This window comes from Capra hircus, chromosome 4, assembly GCF_001704415.2.
Source record: "Capra hircus breed San Clemente chromosome 4, ASM170441v1, whole genome shotgun sequence".
NCBI lineage: Eukaryota > Metazoa > Chordata > Mammalia > Artiodactyla > Bovidae > Capra > Capra hircus.
The window spans coordinates 104,577,705-104,597,142 of record NC_030811.1 but is presented as its reverse complement, the minus strand read 5'-3'; the positions used below and the strand labels follow the sequence as shown (position 1 = coordinate 104,597,142).

The 19,438-nt window shown below is 35.7% G+C and overlaps 1 protein-coding gene across 1 annotated transcript in view; it reads left to right on the top strand.

Moving 5' to 3' along the window:
- The window catches only part of GLCCI1 (glucocorticoid induced 1), a 109,310-nt gene that overhangs the window by 12,944 nt on the left and 76,928 nt on the right, over positions 1-19,438 (top strand). Inside the window, exon 2 of the mRNA XM_005678965.3 lies at positions 16,747-16,898. Within this exon, the coding sequence (XP_005679022.3) occupies positions 16,747-16,898 (152 nt within the window). The remainder of the gene's footprint in view (positions 1-16,746; positions 16,899-19,438) is intronic.

Sequence of the window (19,438 nt, the reverse complement as noted above, 5' to 3'; positions counted from 1 at the left end):
GTTGTATATTTCTATAGTCTGACTTTAAGCTTTCTGTATATACTTAAGGATTAAGAAATTAATTGCTCACTATATATACACTATTAATTAACAAGTACCTACTGTATAGCAAAGGGGACACTACTCAATACTCTGTAATGGCCTATATGGGAAAAGAATCTAAAAAAGAGTGGATATATGTATAACAGATTCTTTTTGCTGTATGCCTGAAGCTAACAAAACATTGTAAATCAACCTCACCGCAATAGAAATTTAAAAATAAACAAACATTTACAGGAACTTGAAAAGATGGTAGAGAGAAGTCCCATGTATCCTCCATCAACTTCTCCTTTAATGAGTATATCTTACAAAATTAAAGGATGGCATCAAACCAGGATTTTTTAATCGGTGTGCCTGATGCTGTACGTGTGTATCGGTCTTATCGCGTGTGCAGCAGATCTGTGTAGCCACCAGTGAAATCAAGACACTGAGCTGCTCTATCACAGATGTCGGAGGCCACGCAGATCCCCCTCCTGTGCTGCCCCTCGCAGTCACGCCGCTCCCTCCCCCTCTCCACCGCTGTCCTGTCTGTATAAGTTTGTCATTTTGAAAATGTTAAATAAAAGGAATCATACCCTATGTGGCGTTTTGAGCATGGCTCGTTTTCACTCAGCATAGTGCCACTGACATGTATCAAAGTTGTTGAGAGTACCTATAGTCTGTTCGCTTTATTGCCAAGCAGAATTCCAAGATCCACGGATGTACCACAGTTTCTTTAACCCATCACTTATTGGAGTACATTGAGGTTAAGTTTGGGGCTATTACAAATAAAAATCTCTTTTATAAAATGTTACAAAAATTTGTGTACAGATTAAAAAAAAAAAAGAAATTAATTGGTCACCTAATCCGATTATACCTGAAGTCTGCACAGTATCTATTAGTGTGGCGTGTGTGTAGGTATATAAGAGAGAGAATGCTGCAAAGTTCACATTCCTTTCTCAACAGTCGCTGGATAAGCACTGGCTCCTGACACTTTTGCCATGTAGAATAGAAATTCACGGTCATCTTCTCATAATGCTGTAAGTAATTTTAATATACGAAATGGTAGTGACTTATACTAAGTGTTAGTTACTTAGAGCTCTATGTTACTTGTCCCATGTAAGATAAAAGCAGTGGACATCTAACTAGATGAGAATTCTGAACATCTTCCTTGTGGTTATAGAGAAATTTACTATTTCTAACACAATTATATTTCCTTCTAGAGGCATGTCTTAAAAGCTGAATTCTTTGTAGTATTTACTTCAGGACTCTTTGGTAAAAATAAGTTTGTTAGATGGGTTTTTAGATATAGATTGATCGGTTTAAATATAAATTCCCCTTTCTGAGTCACCTAACATAATTTGGAATGACAGTTCAGTTGTCTGTAGTTTAATTTTCTTAACAAGTGTATGATAATTTTCTCTGCTGGAATTGGCTTTGTGATTTTTGAGCAGAAGATTATGTTGGTATTTAAATTCAAAGTTGAAACAAGCATTGAAAGGTATAGTTATTGCATTTCCACTGATTGGAATGGGTATTCTTTAAGGTGGTAACTGTATATAGCAAATTAAAACAGACATGACCCTTACATCCTGCAAGTTTACATACCCAAATACTTTAAAATATCATTATAATTGTCCTTGGATGTTTTGCTCATGCTCTTTACCTCCTTGCTGATTTTGTTACCATCTATATATAAAGTTTTACTTAAAGTATACTCCACCTATGTTTCACATAGTAGAATATATCACATGCTTTGAAAAGGTGGCCTAGTATATTTTTCAGTGCTGACAGAAAAGCAGTGATTTATTACTACATTTTACTCTGTGTAATTTCAAATTTAGGTAATGTGCTTTAATTATTCCCACGTGATAAGATAGTATTAGAAGTATCATTATCACTGTGTGTGTGTTAGTTGCCCAATTGTGTGCAACTCTTTGCCATCCCATGGACTGTAGCCCACCAGACTCCTCTGTCCATGGAAATTCTCCAGACAAGAACACTGGAGTAGGTAGCCATTTCCTTCTCCAGGGGATCTTATCTTCCTGACACAGGGATCGAACCTGGCTCTCCTGCATTGCAGGTAGACTCTTTACTGTCTGAGCCACCAATTTAAACTCAGATATTTGGTACAGAAACAGCTGAATAGTTTCTTGTATTTGCTTACTGGCAGTATGAAACACAGCAGCATTGGTTAAGACTTTCAGACCCAGAGCATCATTGGATTAGGTTCTTAACTTCCTTATAGCATAATTATTAACCTTTCCTCCTCCCTCATTTATCCCATTCTATGTCTTATCCCATCTCCCATCTCCATAGAATTTTTTCCTGAATCTGGTAGCTTCTTTCCATCACCTCATGGCTTCATTACTGCTTATTGCTTTGCTAGAACTGCCGCCTCTCTAGTGGTTCCCCTGTCATTAGTCTCCCATCTCTAATTTACCCATTGGCATTGTTATAAACACAGTCTGTTTAAAAAAAAAAAAAAATTCCGAAGTTCACAATCCTTGCCTTGACATAAATGACTCATGTTAGCATTCACAGTTGTGTACCTCTAGTACTTTGTAAACTGAACTCACTTTGTATTGAAAATGCTGTTATCTTTCAGTAGCTCCATACGTCTTTCCTTGTCAGGGTAAGGATTCCTTGTCAGGGTAAGGTAATCTGTTGATTACTGTAAATAAAATTAGATTATTCTATTTGTGGTGATGATTATAATAATTCAGTGAGACACACTCTAAAATTTGGCTCAAACTATCTCCGAGGGTAATTCAGACAAACTGCCTTTCTATTGTAGAGACTTCTAAGTATTCACCAAATTCTGTTTTGTCTCCCTCTTGGCCCACATCTAGACTATTTTTCCTACTCCTTGCAATTAAATAAAGCTTTGTGATATACAACAACACTTTCATCTGTGTTCAGTAAAAAAGCACTAGTTTGATCCTCCTCATTCTTCTCTTTCCTCATTTGCCAGCTGGATGCAAAGAGTTTAGCAGAGGAGTCTAACCAAGGCCCTGGGGGAATGATGGAGCCATGAAATGAAGGAAGTCAGAATCCATGAATGATTATATGGAAGGCCATCTGTCAGCCAGGAAGATACATTGAGTTTCTATTGTGATAAGCCACAAATTTAAAAAAATGGTAACTGCCAGCATTAGCAACTTTGCTGCACTTCACAGTTTAAAGAAATGTGGTCTACCAACTGCTTCTCCTGGAGCCGCTTTGAAAATTTACCTTGGGAGTGTCTCTGTTAGCTCCCGTGATCCAGCACGTAGGCACATTTGGTTCGCTGTCGTCAGTGCCTCAGCCAGTATGCAGGAGACATGAAGCTCACACACCAAGACTGTGTGATCTGGGGGGAATGGATTTATCTTTATATAATTTGCTAGTTTATTTTTATTAACTGAAGATCTTGTACCATTTTTGAAAAAGTTTGGAGATGTTTTAAGCATTGATAGCCTTGTGGAAGTCAGTCCATGGTCTCGCAGAGTGCCTATCAGGGCAGTAAGTTTCGTGGCCTTGTTATTTTATATGAATGTTATTTTTCTTGGGCATGCAGAGAATGGAAGAGTTCTTTATTATATGAACCTAATGACCTGCTTGTGGAATACCTAAGCATAGAAATCATAGCCTTTTATGTACATGTTGAAAACAGAATGATAATAGGATCTGAATTCGAGTTCCTTTTGTCGCCGTCTTGCACCTTACTCACAATGATTTTAGATGAGCTTCACATACAGAATGTTAAAAAAAAAAAATAGGAGCCATTCTGTTGAGGCCCTTCCAAGAAGTCTCTTTCAGTAATGAGTTCCATAGTATATGCCAGGTGATTTCTTAGTTTTGGGGTAATTTATTACGTTAAGAATAAGGAAAGAATGTATAACTGAAATAAATCCGCAGGTTTAACAAAACTTGAGAAGTTGTGCCAGTTGTTAGAGAAACAAAGAAAAAAAGAGACAGCCTTAACTTTTAGGAAAGGAGCCCACCCTCTGGCAAATATGTTTATCCTTTAAGTATAAACTAAACAGATTAGTGAATTGTGTTAGGTTTTGCTTTCTTATTTCATTCTTTTTTTTTTTTTAATTTCATTCTTAAGTGAAAGTAAAATCGCTAAAATATAATATGGGGGAAGAGAGATGGATAAATGACTGATTTGATGTATTCATGAAAATGAAAATGGTTTTATTTGTAGTGTTTGAACAGATACTGTTCAGTACTTGTCCTGCCTCAAACACTACACAGGAGATATTTAAAAAATTCTGATCAGAGGTGAAGGAAAGAATGGAGGAAAAGGGCAGACAAAAATCCGGTTGACTCATCTCCTTTGTATAATTGGCAAAAATGTGGTTTTGTTTTCTTCCCTTGTTGAGATGAATCTTTTTAGTACATCTGAAAGTGTTGTTCAGGTTTTTATTACAAATGCCGTAGCTATTCTAGGTATGACTGACTTATGCTATATCCAAAAAGTATAGTCTGATATTTGTTCACTCATTTCTTGGGCACTGGGTTTGAACAATGTTCTTTTTATCATTTAAGGGAAAAAATTAACTTAGATGCTAATAACAAACTCTGAAACTTTGTGACTTCAGTCCATTTATTGCTCCCGGGCAGTGCCATTTTGAATTAAGTACAGTTCAATCAATAATATCAATAGACTATTTTTGACTAAGATTATAATTACCAGTTTTGGGTCTATTCTAGAGGAATAAAATATGATGCTCTTCTAAAATATTTTTGACACTTTTCCCCTACACTTAGTCATGCCACTAGTAGTTTTATTTTATTTTTTCTGAAGTTGCTCCCAGTCCTTGGCAACGTTTCCTGGCAACCTTCTATGCATAATATTTGTAGAATTGTTGAGGTGGAAGGTGTTCTGTGTATGCAAACACAGAACTGGTTTTTACCATGTTCTGTTTTACTCCATGGTGTCTACAAAGGTATCATTTATGTGAGACCTTTTCCTTCAGGATGTTTCCTGCAGCTTTTGGCCATTTCCAGCTTTAATGAAGCATCCAATTTTGGATGAACTACTGCTTCATAGTACATATTTGGTTCTTTGATGTCAATATTTATGAAAGTAAATGCTAGAATAAACATCTGTGTTTCCTTATTTCTGAAGCCTTCATTCTGTAGAGCCTGCTGATTCTGGGCTTCATCTACAGAAGTGTAGTTAGTCCTGTATTTCCCAGTCAACAATGTATTCACCATTGCTGGGTTTGGGGACACAGGGAAAAATACAATTTTTGAAGGGAAAAATACTAGGAGGGTAGATTTAATTAGATTCTTTTTCATGAAGCAAATCAGTGGCATCCAGATGTATTTCAGTACAGCCTTCTGTTTATAATTTGCCTACCATCAGTAAATTAGGTTGACTAGCAGTCATATCTTAATGAAACTAAACAGTTTTCTTTTCCTAAGCCTTTCTTCTTAATCTTTTCTACATTTAGCCATGGAGTTAACTATTTACCCTCTTATTATGCTATTATGAGCTATTATCATGCTATTATGAGCTAATCTGTAGTTTTTATTACCTAAACAAAATGTTTCGAACTTAAGACTTAAATGCTTGAATCTTACTTTCATTTATAAATTGTATGTTGTTAAAATATATTTTGATTGAGAATTCTACAAATTTTCAGTGTAGATTTGAGAAGAGATATTTACTTGCCTAGGAGACTGTTGTGCTTTCTTGTGCCATATTTAGTCATTAGTCTTTATTTAAATAAGAGATGAGAAAGATGATCATTTTCAGATTCTTTTTCAGAATCAGAGGAACTATAGGCATCATACAGATTTCTAAATACCTTGTTTTTCATGGTATAACTTGATTGTTCTTTTATAATAGTGGTAAGATCCTGATTCCGTAATGTTAATAGTCAATTCTTTCTTGGCCTTGAAAATTATTTTAGGACTTTTTGTTCTTTATTAACTTGTCCCATAGATAGTGGGATGAAGTGGAAAGAGGCTGCTTGCTTTTGTTCCTTCGAAAAGCAGGTCCTTCTAGATTTAGCCCCTTGCGAGGTAAAGGTCCTCTTCAGACTTTTCCATCTTGTTTTTTCCAAATGCTTCTCTCTCCAAGTACCTCAGCCCATTATTCTACTTTTCCCCATAAAAGAATTCCTGTTCCTTGATCCATTCCTGGTTCTTGCTACAGGCTTCTGTAGGGTATATTTTCAAACTTGACTCTAACTGCCAGCTCTAGAGGAAGGGGATGGGCAAAAATTCTAATAATGGAGTGACTATAGATGCTCCCTTTCAGTTAGTTTCTTCAGTAGATTGAGCAGGAGCTCATTTCTTTACTAGGTTACCTAGGAATAAAGTGTACCTCTTTAGGGCTAGTATTAATTTTTCTGAGTCAACACAATAAAATATTGGAGGAATATTAAAAATTGTAATATAAATATGGTTATATAAAATTTTTAATAATTAAATTTGGTTATCAGATGTTCTGGAAATTCTTAAGTCTTAAATTCAGATGTGCTGAGAGAATAACCATATGAATTTACAATCCTTCTCTGGTTATTTCTTTCATGTACTGATGGAAGACTTGCCTTAGAGATACTGAGCATTCTGCTGTCTTCTCCTTTGAAAATTGCTGCATGAATGGCTCACACATTCCAGCAGTCTTCATGTTAATTCCTTTCCAAGCTGTTGGTTGTATGAAGCTTATTCTCTGGTAGATTCTTCAGGAAAGACTCATGGGAACAATATTCTTTGAGTTCTACATATATTATGTAGCAAGAACTGAAAGTTTTTTTTTAGTCCATGGCTTGTTATACTTGAAAGTCACTAGCTTCATCAAAGTGTGTTTGATATGGACTGTATTGGCTGTATCATTTTTCTCAGATCCATGTATGGTCTTTCAGTATGTAGTTTGAAGTTATCTTTCATTCTGGGAGAGTTGTCTTAAATTGTCGTTTTTAGCATGTTTTGTTTTGTTGCCTTGGTCGTCTTCAGGGACTCCTCCTAAACATGTTGGACAGTCTTGCTTATGTTACACAACAACTATTGTCTCTTAATTTTTTTTTAATTCTAAAATTTAAATTTTCTTTTATTAAATTCTAAAATTTGTGTTACATTCCATTTTCTACCTTAGGCAATGCATTAACCCACTCTGTTTCTTATAACTTAAAGTCTTCATTCCTAAAATGTTTTTCTTTTATTTCTAAATCTTTCCTGAGTTTGTTCACCTCTCTTTTCATATCTTCCTTGCCTGCAAACACATCATTTCTGAGTGTTTCTAATTTTGAGGTTTTTCATTGCTTCTCACATTTAAAGATTTTTAGCATGTTGTGAACTATGAGATCACAGTTTTCCCTACTTTCAATCAGGGGGTTTCATCAGTTAACATTGGATGTCTTACTGTGGTAAAAAGATACAGCCCATTCAGTAGCCTTTATTGTGCTGTAGTCTTTTTTGTTAGTTTGTTTTTTATTTTTAAATTGGGATATAATAGTGGATCTGCCTTATTTGGTTAAAAATTTTCTAAGCTCTACCATTGCTTTAACTGGAATATAAGTGCTTTGAAACAAAACTTTATGAAGCATTTCATCTTCTGGTTAAGGAATATCTGCTTTCCTCTCACTATATTAATTTCCATCTTTGATCATCTTATATTATTTTATAGTTGCTAATACTTTGTGATTATTTCTTTAAAATTTGAACCCATTAGTCACGTGAGATTTTGGATATTTGGAATCTCTATTAATTGAATTCATTGGAAGTTCATAAAGTTTATAGAATGTTCTGCTAATTATGACTTTGTTGAGGTTCCCTAAAGAAATACCATTTTGCCACCAGAAAAAAAGTGAACTTAAAAATCTTTAAAATCTCAGCTGCTATATCCGTAATTCTTTGTAGATATATTCGAAGTGTCAGAACTCCATTGAAATTTGTTGTGTATGTCTTCCAGTGCTTGTCACTTGCCTTCATGACCATCTTGGTGAAGTTTTCTTCATAACCTTGATACAAAAAGACACTCTCTTGAATTTTATTTGAAAATAGGCTGAAGGCCTTCCTCCAAATGTCTTATCTCGGCTTATGCGTCATTTGACACAAATCTGAGTGAGCTGTAACCTAGAGAATCATTCCTAAATGGCTGCTGGACTCCATTTTCCTGTTTGTTTTTCTTGACAGACCTCAGGTTACAGGTGTCAGGCCTCATTGGGTCAGACGCATGTTTGTTTCTCTTGTCAGCTTCTTGACTGGTTCCTTTCCAGATTTCTGCAGGGCAGCCATATGGCCATTTCAGCATATTTTCTAGATTGCTTCTGTGGCAGGATTCCAGGGCTGGTTGATTAGTGTTTCAGAAACTACTCACACTGAGAGGGCTTTAGTTTTTGCCCTTTAGTTTTAGTTCAGATAGCACATACAGATCTGGTGTCCTTCCTGTTATTGGAAGTTTATTTGATTTTGATGATTTTATGTGGCCCATGTATTTGGCTTACTTTCCATCTTCTTATATGTTAAGCAAGAAAGGCCCATGAAGGCCATTTGTGAAGTGCCTAGACAGTGCCGATTTTAGAAAGCTGAATCTAACAATAATTCTGCTAGATGATCAGTATTAATATGCATTAGATTGGCTAGAGAGGTATACCAATCTGCTCTTTTCTACATTTTTTTATTCTTAGTTATATAATTCTTTAAATTGCTCTTTTTTTGGGGGGGTGGTGGGATTTATTTTGGAAATTGCTGTCTGTAACTGTGAGATAAGGAGGAAAATTACTCACAATGTTGGTAGTGATGTTTAAGAAAAAAACTGTTTATGACACTTTTTAAAGGATAGTAAAGCAGACTATTTTCAGGGAGACTGTTGCGATAGGTGTAGGCACCACTGCGATGCAGAGAGAATAACCAGAAGTAAATACAGAGAGATTGGGCTCAAACTCGAAATAAAAGTAGAAAAAGTGAGGATGCATAGCTAGCTAAAAAGGATGGGAGTGAATAGATGAAAAATGACTAAGAGGAAAGAAACATCCAAATAAGGGCGATCTTGGCTAAACAGATCTGAAAAGGATTATTGAAGAAGACAGGCCAGGGCAGCGAGATTCTACATGGGAGATGGTGGAGATGAGGAACCTGATCACATATCGAGGGTGATCAATATTGAGGGTGGGGGATTCTGGTTAAAATGACATCGTAGGATTCTTGCTAAAATCAGACAATTCAGAGCTAAACACAGAAACCTACAAATTAGGGCCTAACTGGGAAGAGTTCAGAGGAGCTGGACTAAAGTATGGTCAAGGAGACACTTTTTGACAGTGTTAATAAATTTAAAACTATAACTTTCAAGGAAAGAGCTCTCATTATAGAAATAACTGAAGCAAATTTCTGTTAACGGAATAGACCTGTAGCAGTTCATGCTTAAGCTCAGTGAACCCATAGAAGGAGTATTCCCTACCTGCATCTACTTTTGGTTATTCTTGATCACTAGGAACTGTATCATTTCAGATTATTTTGAAGTTAAAGAAAAAGCAACTTAATGTCTTATATTCAGGCTCTGCTTCGTGATTTTGTTATTTTGATTTCAGTGATGAGGACTGAAATTATAATATGAAGAAGCTAATTTACACATCATAAAAACTCACTGCTTTTCTGTTAAAAGATAAAGGTTTTAAATAAACTAGCTATAAAATACTGTAATATTTTAAGAGTTAGGCTTAAATTCTTTATTCAGGTTAATGATTAAAATATAAATTTGACTTTGTTTATATATTTAATTTTTCTTTGGCACTTTCACTTTATATAAAGGAACCTACTTAGTTTATTTTTTCAGAATTTCTTGTATTTTTTTAGGAAGTGAACTTTATTGAAGTTAACTTTTATTTCTGTGCAAAATGCCCTGTTTGGGTGGAAGGCAATCTTTCCCAAGAAGCTGTATTGCTTTTCGTCTGTTATCTCATCTTTCCAGTGTTCCTAAGCATTCTGCCTGGAGTGCTCTGTGTTTAGATTTGAAGGTTCTTATTTTCATGACTGGCACTCAGTTTAGAAAGTGACCTTTTGAAGGAGATGACTAGAAGTTTAAGTTTACTAGATTCTAGAAGGTGAGCTGCTAGGTGCAGATTTCAAAGAATTGGTTGACTATTTTTGCAGCAGGATACTTTCCTGGATTTATATTCAGACTTTCAGTAACTGTAAATGGAGTAGATTTATAGTCAACAAAATGATTTTTTTTTTTGAGCAGCTGTAACTCTGAAGGATCTAGTCCCAATCCTTTAGACATAAGTTCCTAAGTTTTCAGTAGCATTAGATTCACATGCTTATTAAAAATTCAGAATTTTCTGGTCTTACTAGCAGAGAGTCTCACATTGTTGATGACAAATTGGGCCTGGTATGAGCATATTTAACAAATGTCCAGCACTTTGAGAAGCACTGCTTTAGGACCTCCATGGTTCCCAAGGTTGATGCTTTTGAATCAGTCTGGTTTGGTTTAAAAAATATGTTGATACCTGGTCCACCTGATTACTACATTCAACTATCTGGGACTATGGTCCAGTAGCCTGCATTTTTAACAAGCTGCCTGGTGATGCTTAGACAGAAAGCCACATCTCAGGCTCCCATCTTTGAGATCTGTTGCTTAGTTTCACCTGTGCCTGAAGGCTTTGTACCTTTATGTTCTAGGGATCTCCCAAGATCTGATTTCTAGGTGAAATGCTATGTTAGAAAGCTCTTGCTGTTACTTCTCAGACATGCCCAGATGTTGCATTGGGCATAACTAAAAGGATTGCCTTACATTTTTCTATTCAATACTAGGTGATTTAAGGTGTGTATGTGCGCGCGTGTGTGTGTGTGCACACACACACACACACACATATATATGGGATTTAATGGCTCCTTCTTTTTGAATATAACTGTTAAAGGATAAAAAGGTTTTACACTTGTGTTTTGATACTATTGACTAACATTGTTAATGTGATATATATGTGTAAAACTAGTTATTTAATATGAGTTCTGTGTAGAAAGGTCTGGAAAAATTGGTACTTGTTAGTTAGTTATCTTAAGCATTCTGCTGAATTGTATGACTTGAGTGTTACCTCAAGTTGTAATGTTGGGTTTTGAATGAAGTAAGAAGCAGTTCATTCTTGGTGGTGGTGTTACAATAGCTAAGTTTCATGGAGTTACAGTCCTTACACAGTAGTTGAAGGAACAGTAGCTCTTTTTCAGAAGGTTTAAATAAGTGGGCACTGAAATGCTTTCTTTAAGTTCAGATGTGCTTTGCTTGTAACATCAGTGTTAATAGAAAGCTTGGCTTATAATCTTTATTGAGAGCTAAACACAGAAAATTAACAATTTTTACTTTTTATTTACTTATGCAGACTGAACCTATGAAAGCGTTGGAGTGTGTTAAAGTTTTAAGAAAAGAATGTGAGCATTTTTCATTATGTGTCTTAGTGTACGTTCTGTGTGGCTACCTTATGGCACTCAAAAATATTGCATCCTTTTTATCACCTGGTGAGGTTGGTTTAGAATGTGCGGTGGCTTGTTTCTTGTTACTAGAGTGTAGCTAAAGTTCTTAACATTTCTAACAATAATTTGTTTTAATTTGTAGAAATTCCACTTAACTTTGTTAATTTTCTACTTCAGATTAGTTTCTTAATACCTCAGATTTCCAAAGCCACTAGTCAGTCAATCTTCAGTTATTGCCTTTAAATGAGTTGGGAACTAACTAATGAATCTAACATCATATTACAGTTCTCTGGCAGTTAGACTTTAGGTGTCTTTTCCCTGTTTAGAACAATGCCTTGTATGCTATTTGGATTCAGAGTTTCTAATACAGCTTCTTGCTTTTAAACCTATTATACTATGATCAAATTGCCTTAAAGTTAAATTTCCAGTTGGCTGTTAGAAAGCAATAGTTATTTTGTACAGTCCTCAGCAGGTATGCCAGAGGAACCCCAAGCCTCCACTGCTCCATCCTCAGGGAAGATAAGGGGAGAGGGATAGCACAGTCTGTGTGTTGTGTATGTTGGTCGCTCAGTCTGTCCAGCTCTTTGCAACCCATCAGGCTCTTCTGTCCATGGGATTCTCCAGGCAAGAGTACTGAAATGGGTTGCCATTCCCTTCACTAGGGGATCTTCCCAACCCAGGGATTGAACCCAGGTCTCCCGCACTGCAGGCAGATTCCTTACTGTCTGAGTCACCAGGGAAACCTAATATAACCTGTAGATGGATTATAATGAGGACATCATTTTACAGAATGCTGCATGAGTAGTCATCTTCTGATCCTAATGTGATGGTACTGGAAACAGATGTGATTTTTTCCAGCCATCACATTTTTTGCTGAATTTACTTACTCTGCATTTCACCCTCAAATATTTAAGTAGGAGATGTTAGCAACAGGACCACGAGTGGCATGTTAAGAGTCTTACTCCTTGACAGTCGCCCTTGACGTAGGCAGAACACATCACTCTAGCTGTCTGCCACCTACTTTGTGCCTCGTCTGCCTTCTTGTCCAGCGCTGGTGTGCATGTGCCATAACACACTGCTTTGTATTAGAGCTTAATTCTACATATTACGTGTCCCTCAACCGGAATGTAAATTCCTTGAGGAGAATATGGAATTTATTTTGTCATTCTCCTTGGTACATCAAACAGTACTTTTCATATAGTAGACATTCATCAAGTTTTAATCAGTGGTGGTTATTACCTGGTTTCACCACATATGAAGTTACTATTTTTCTGATGTCTGTTTAGCTTAAGTAATGATAATAAGTATTTAATTGATTTTCTTTCATACTTTAGAATATTTATTTTAGCAATTTTATTGTTAATTTTAATTAGATTTTATTATTTAAGTGCTTATAAATTTAAAGATTGTTTAAGTATACTAATGTATGTTTCTAGTGGATACGGTGTCCTCTTGTTTGATTTACTTGAGGTAATTTTGTAATAATTAGTTGAGAAATGTTGTGATCACCCAGTTCAAAACTAAATACTTATTCTAATCACAGCTGTAATCATGAAATAAAGAATTTATTATGTTGGCTATATAAGTGGAGTAGCCCCCCTTATCCACAGGGGACACATATCAGGACCTCCAGTTGAGCCTAAACCTGCAGATACTATTATATCCTGTATATCCTGTATTTTTCCTGTACGTAAATACTGATGGTAAAGCTTATTTTATAAGTTAGGCACAGTTAAGAGATTAACAACAACAACAATAAAATAAAAGTTGTAAGAATATACTGTTATGGGGACTTCCCTATTGGGCCAGTGCAAGGGGCCTGGGTTCGATCCCTGGTCAGGAAACTAGATCCCACATGCTGCAACCAAATATCCTGCCATGCTGCAACAAATACCAAACATCCCACGTGCCACAGCTAAGACCCAGTGAAGCCAGATTAAACATTTTTTAAAATATATTGTAATAAAGGTTATGTGAGCAAAGTCCCTCTCTCAAAATACCTCATACAAGTATAATGCCTTTTCCATCTTAACCAAGCATTTATCACGCACTATGGCTCTTTTGCAGTTTGAGGTGCAATGGCAGAAGAAACCAAATTTCTTTTTCCTTCTTTACAATTTCACAGATAAAAGATTTGTTCTTACCATAGCTCTTAGTAACCTGAGCATTTAATATTTTTTTCCTTCCTTTATTAAGCTGAGAACGTTCACATTTTCACTTCAAGGGAGTACGTTTCAGCATCTCTTCAGCATAGCGGGTTGCCAGCATCACTACTCTTGTGCTTTGAGCCATTGTTAAGTGAAATAATTGTTACTTACAAACACTGTGATACCAGGACAGTCAGTTGAATAACTGAGAAGGCTAACGTGGTTTAAAGCTGGGACACAAGTTTTTCATATATAGTGGGGTGCCATTTTCTGGTTGTAGCTGACCTTTATGTAGGCCTTTTTTATTGCTAAAAATGGTTCTTTTGCAAGGGATAATCTGTCTTTGTCCCTTGTTTCTTCTTGGTGGAGAGAATGTAATATAACTTTAAAATTTTTTAAATTAATCATTATAAGTCAGATTATGAGAGATGTTAACTTTCTCTGCTTCCTAAAGTTGCTAAAATTTGTACGTATTGCATTTATAACCAAATTTTTAAAAAATAATTAATAGAAATAGCTCCTAGTAGTTGAACTACAAACAGTGTGCATGTCTTCTGAATTGCTTATGGTAGGGGGCGAGATAAAAAGGAGAGAAAGAAGTAAACAATAAGTCATAGAAAACAAATAGCAAGGAAGCATTCTAAGAGGAAGAAAAAGTTCCATGAAACAGTTACAGATTTAATCAGATTTGTTATAACAATAAATATAAGTGGGACGAACATATATTTTTCAGGAAGAATGCTTACTATAAAGTTTTTTCAAAAGCCTAATTGTATACAGTATACAAGAGTATTACCTAAATAGCATGATTAAAAGAAACGGAAAATGAAAGAATAGGCATACCAGATGCAGTATAATAGAAAGCAGCAAGGGGTGATAAAAGTAAATTTGAAAGAGTTTAAAAGTAAAAAATAATAAATGGAACAGACTGTAATGGTAAAGCATGTAAGTCATAATAATAATGTCATGGATCAATATGTAACCAAAATTATACAGAACTAAATTTCTGTAACAATTTTTTTTCTGGTCACTCAGTGCAGCTTGTGGGATCTTAGTTCCCCAGCCACCAGGATTGAACCCATGCCCTGCAGTGGAAGTGCAAGAGTGCTAACCACTGGACCACCAGGGAAGCCCTCAGAACTAAATTTAAGTGATAAAAATTATGAGCGATAAAGAGAATTTTCGTATCTCAGTAGTAGTTTAGAAATTTTGGAGTAGTTCTCTAAATATGTGACAGATCATGGTTCTATTTTATTACTATATTCTGTATTTTTATTTCAGTATATAAGAAAAAGAACTGTATGCTGAAAACAGAAGATATATGCTCTCCATGACTGATGAAATATTTGTAAAAACTGACTATGACTTTTGGTCACACATAAAATTTCAGGTGATTCCAAACAGTAGAAATAGATTATCCTAGACTTTGCTTATTATAAAATAAAATGAGAGCTAAGTAATAAAGATAGGTAGGAAATCTGGTAATTTCCAGATCTTCTCTAACACTCTGGGGTCAAAGAAGAAATCAGAACTGCAGTTGTTAAGATACAGTTTGGCTCTCCAGCCCTCTGTGTCCAACGAGGTGGACCCCAGGGAGGTGGAAGACCAACTGTAAGAGACTTGAGCTTTCTCTGAGTCTGGTATTCATGAGAGTCCTAGACTCAAAGGACATGAGTTTGAGCAAGCTCTAGGAGAAGGTGAAGGATAGGGAAGCGCGCTGCAGTCCATGCCATAGCGAAGAGTTGGACATGACTGGGTGACCGATGCCTGAACGAAGAGCCAGTCCCCTGCAGAACTGAGGGTGACTGTGTGTGAATCACGTGACAGCTCCCAGTATGCTGCATTTCCTTTCATCTTCTGATTTTTGAAAAAAGGACAACAATTTTGTGTTTTGTTTTCAGAAGGAAAAAGGACTATATTCAGTAACAAATGTTTCTTGACTCTCTGTAATGTGCAAGGCATTTTCTTTGATGTGAAATATAGCTGAATAAGATTAAGCCTTGGATACTTGTAATCCACTGGATTTTATTATAGTATGCACATTTGAGATGCATACATGAACATTTTTTTTATATTTTCATTGTAAAAAAAACTATAGAGTTCAGTATGATCATCTCTGTTTTCAGCAGAGGTAAAACAGATCATTATAGTAGATTGATTGAACTGTGTAGAATGTCCGGAGATCTTGGTTCCTTTTTACCTCTGTCACTTATTAGCAGTTTTGTTTCATTGGACAATTTAATTTTATCCCTCTGGGCTTTGAATTCTTCATCCATTAAGGAGGAAACTGAATTAAAATAAGATTCTGTATACATGTTTTTTTGTGCACGTGTAGCTGTGAATAAATTTATTTGTAAGTATTGAGTAGCGACGCCTTTTTAATCTGTAGGGACCAAACCTACCCTCTGGTCAGAAAGGAACGACAGATTTAGGGCTTGATGCAAGCAGAGGAGAGTGTGTATATCTTTAAGAAGGACAGAGGTGAAGAAAAGAAGGGCACTGAGAAAGGTTTCACAGAGGCAGCGTGACACCTGAGCTGGTCTTGAAGATAAGTTTTTGCCAAGTGTACAGAGAAGGGGAATATTTTAGATGCAGGAGATGATAGAATAGAGGCAGAGAAGCGAGTACTTCACATTTGTGACATTGGAGTTTATTAGGTTGTTATGGTTCTTAGTAGTTAGCAGAGGTTTATGGAGGAGTGGTGGTAGCAAGCCATTAAGTATTGAGCTATATGGGAGATGAGTTGTGAAAAATAATGGCCTTTGAGTGAAAGACTGAATAAACCGTGGTAATTTTTTTTTAGCAGTGGAGGGAGGTGACCCTGTAAGATAAAGTTAGTGTGGATTCAGAGATGGCAGTTAGGAAACTGGCAGTTTAGTTGAGACATGATGAAGTCTTAATTAAAATAATGGCAGTGGAGATGATATAGAGGGTTAAGAATAGGTCTCTAAAATGAATGAGCTTTGTAGGGTGTGACAGTATATGCAAAGTTTAATATGTGAATGTATTTTCCTTTGGTCTATAAATTTCATCAGCTCATACAGGATGGCTTTTAGGGTAAATATACATTGTGGGGACAATTGGCAGGATGGTATTTTACAAACTATGAAGTTTAAATAATTTTAAGTTTTACTTTATTCTATGACTAATGTATTTTTTCCTTCACTTTTTATAGTGGACAGGCCCAAATCTCAGCAAGTTCGAACCTCTAGCACAATAAGGCGAACCTCTTCCCTGGATACCATAACAGGACCTTATCTCACAGGACAGTGGCCACGGGATCCTCATGTTCATTACCCCTCATGCATGAAAGATAAAGCTACTCAGGTAAAATAAGCAAATCAGTTTCATTACCCTATAGTTCTTCTGTTTTGATCACAGTAAAAATGTAATTTAATCAAAATTTCCCAATTATTAAATATATCAAAGAAAATGATATCTTTAATAAACTTTAAACTAAAAACTTTTATCACCTGGGTTTTTGAATTATTTAGTATTTAATAAGCAGCACATCAGTCTGTGTTAGTGATTTTTGAGGCTTGCAGTTATAAGAATTAACTTTCCTACAGAAATTAATATAATGAGTAGTAACTATATTAGAAAATACAGGCATATTTCATTATGCTTCTCAGATACTGCCTTTTTTAATACAAATTCAATGTTTTCGGCAGTCTTCAACTAAGCAAGGCTGTCAGCGTCAGTTTTTCCAACAGCATTTGCTCACTTCATGTCTCTCTATCAGATTCTGTCAATTCTTTCAATGTTTCAAACTTTTTTTTATTATTATATGTGTTATGGTGATCCATCATCAGTGATCTTTATTGATACTGTTGCAAAAGGATTATGACTTGCTGAAGGTTCAGATGATGGTTAGCATTTTTTAGCAATGAAGTATTTTTAATTACAGCATGTACATTGTTTTTTTAAGATGTAATCCTGTTGAACATTTAACAGATGATAGTAATAGAATAAACGTAATTTTTGTATGCACTTGAAAACCAAAAATTTTGTGTGATTTGCTTTATTGTGGTGGTCTGGAACTGAACCTGGAGTACCTCTGAGGTATGCTGGCATAAGTAATTTTTGAAGAATACCTGTGCAGTTCTTGGAAATAATTTATAAAGTATTAATACATGGCTAAGGAAATTTATGTTAAAGGATTTTTTTCCTGTTTAAAACCAAAATTGAAATCCTCGAGAAAGAAATAGAAACTTTTCTGTTTGTCACACTTTCCCATTTTTGGTCACACTTTGCCTATTTGTGGAAGATTTCTGAAGCTTTTGATTTGAAAAGTTTTCCTTCCATGGCAGGAAAATATCTGAAAACATCCTAATATATGGTTTCTGAATTCCTGACCATATCTGTATAGCATTGGTCAATCAGCATTATGAAGAATTACTAAGAGTATGAGAGATGGCTGTTGGCCTTAAGGACCTTACAGATAGTTGGGAAGATAAGATGTAAATGGAAGAAAACTGGTAACAGAAGACAGAGTATAATTAGGTATTAGATGAATGGAGCATTGAAATGTAAGGGAATTCAGAGGAATGGGAACATTTTTGGCCTTGTGGATGAGGGAAATAGAAGGATTAGAGTTTCATGTCTGAAGAATGAGGGAAAGAGGAGAAAATTTTGGACACGATCTATGAAAACCTTTTCCAGTTTTTAATTTTCTCAGGCGAGCTTGCAGCCATGGCATTAGCTTTTTTATCTCCATCCTCTCAGTTTGTCTGTGTAATACTTTAGGTCTCCTCTACCAAGTCTTCTGCTTTCCACTCTTGATGAGAAAAAAGAGCAATTTGATGTAGTAGGCCCTGGGATGTGGGCCTGGACACTTAGACATGGTCATGGATAATTCAAAACTATCTTTCTGGAGGGGCTGGACTCTGAAGTGTGATAGAGTATAGGAATAGACTATAAAAAGAAAGAAAGTCAAGAGATCAAGGACTCAGTTTTTAGAAATGCACACAAGGGAAGGATAAAAAATTAATGTATTCACCTGGTAGCAACGAGAAGAAAGTTAACATTTACTGACTGTTTACCATGTACTTTGTGTTTTTATATCTGTGTTTCATTCTCATTTAATTCATTTATAAGGACATTATAAAATTACACAATGGAGAAGCAGAAATTCAGGGAAGTTAAGTGACTTACTCAGTATCATAAAGCTAGAAAATGCTGGAGCCAGGTTTCTAATCAGGTTAATTTGTCAGCCAATCTAAACTTCAATTTTCTAGGGGTTTTAGGATAAATGGAATTGTGTGTGTGTGTGTGTGTATCACCTAGTAGAGTAATTGGCACTATACTTAAAAATGGTAGGCATTCTTTTTATATTAAAAAGAAATCCTATCTTTTATTGAATATATATGCTTTATGCTGACATTCTCCAAAAACATTATCTTACTCATTCTTCACCAAAATTCTGAGAAAGAAGAGGAGACAGAAAAAGAGCAAAAGCTTAGAGAAAACTAAAATAGTGTAGCCTTACACACCAAAGGGAAACTTGTTTTAAAAAAGAAAAGATTATGAACAGTCTTAGGTACTATTGCGAGGTCACAGAATATAAGCACTAGATGTAGGGATTAGGGGCCTATTGTCTTGGAGGGTGAAAAACTGATAATATGCCAAGAGGGGAGGATACTTGGGAATTAAGAAGAGAGTGATATGGAGATAACAGAAAAAGGAGCTGGGTAGGTTTCTTAACCATATCTGTTTCTTTACCTGTGCAGTGGGATTAATGAAACCTAACTCGTGATAATGTTGGATGACTAAAGTGAAAGTGAAGTAGCTCAGTCTTGTCTGACTCTTTGCGACCCCATGGACTGTAGCCTATCAGGGTCCTCTGTCCATGGGATTCTCCAGGCAAG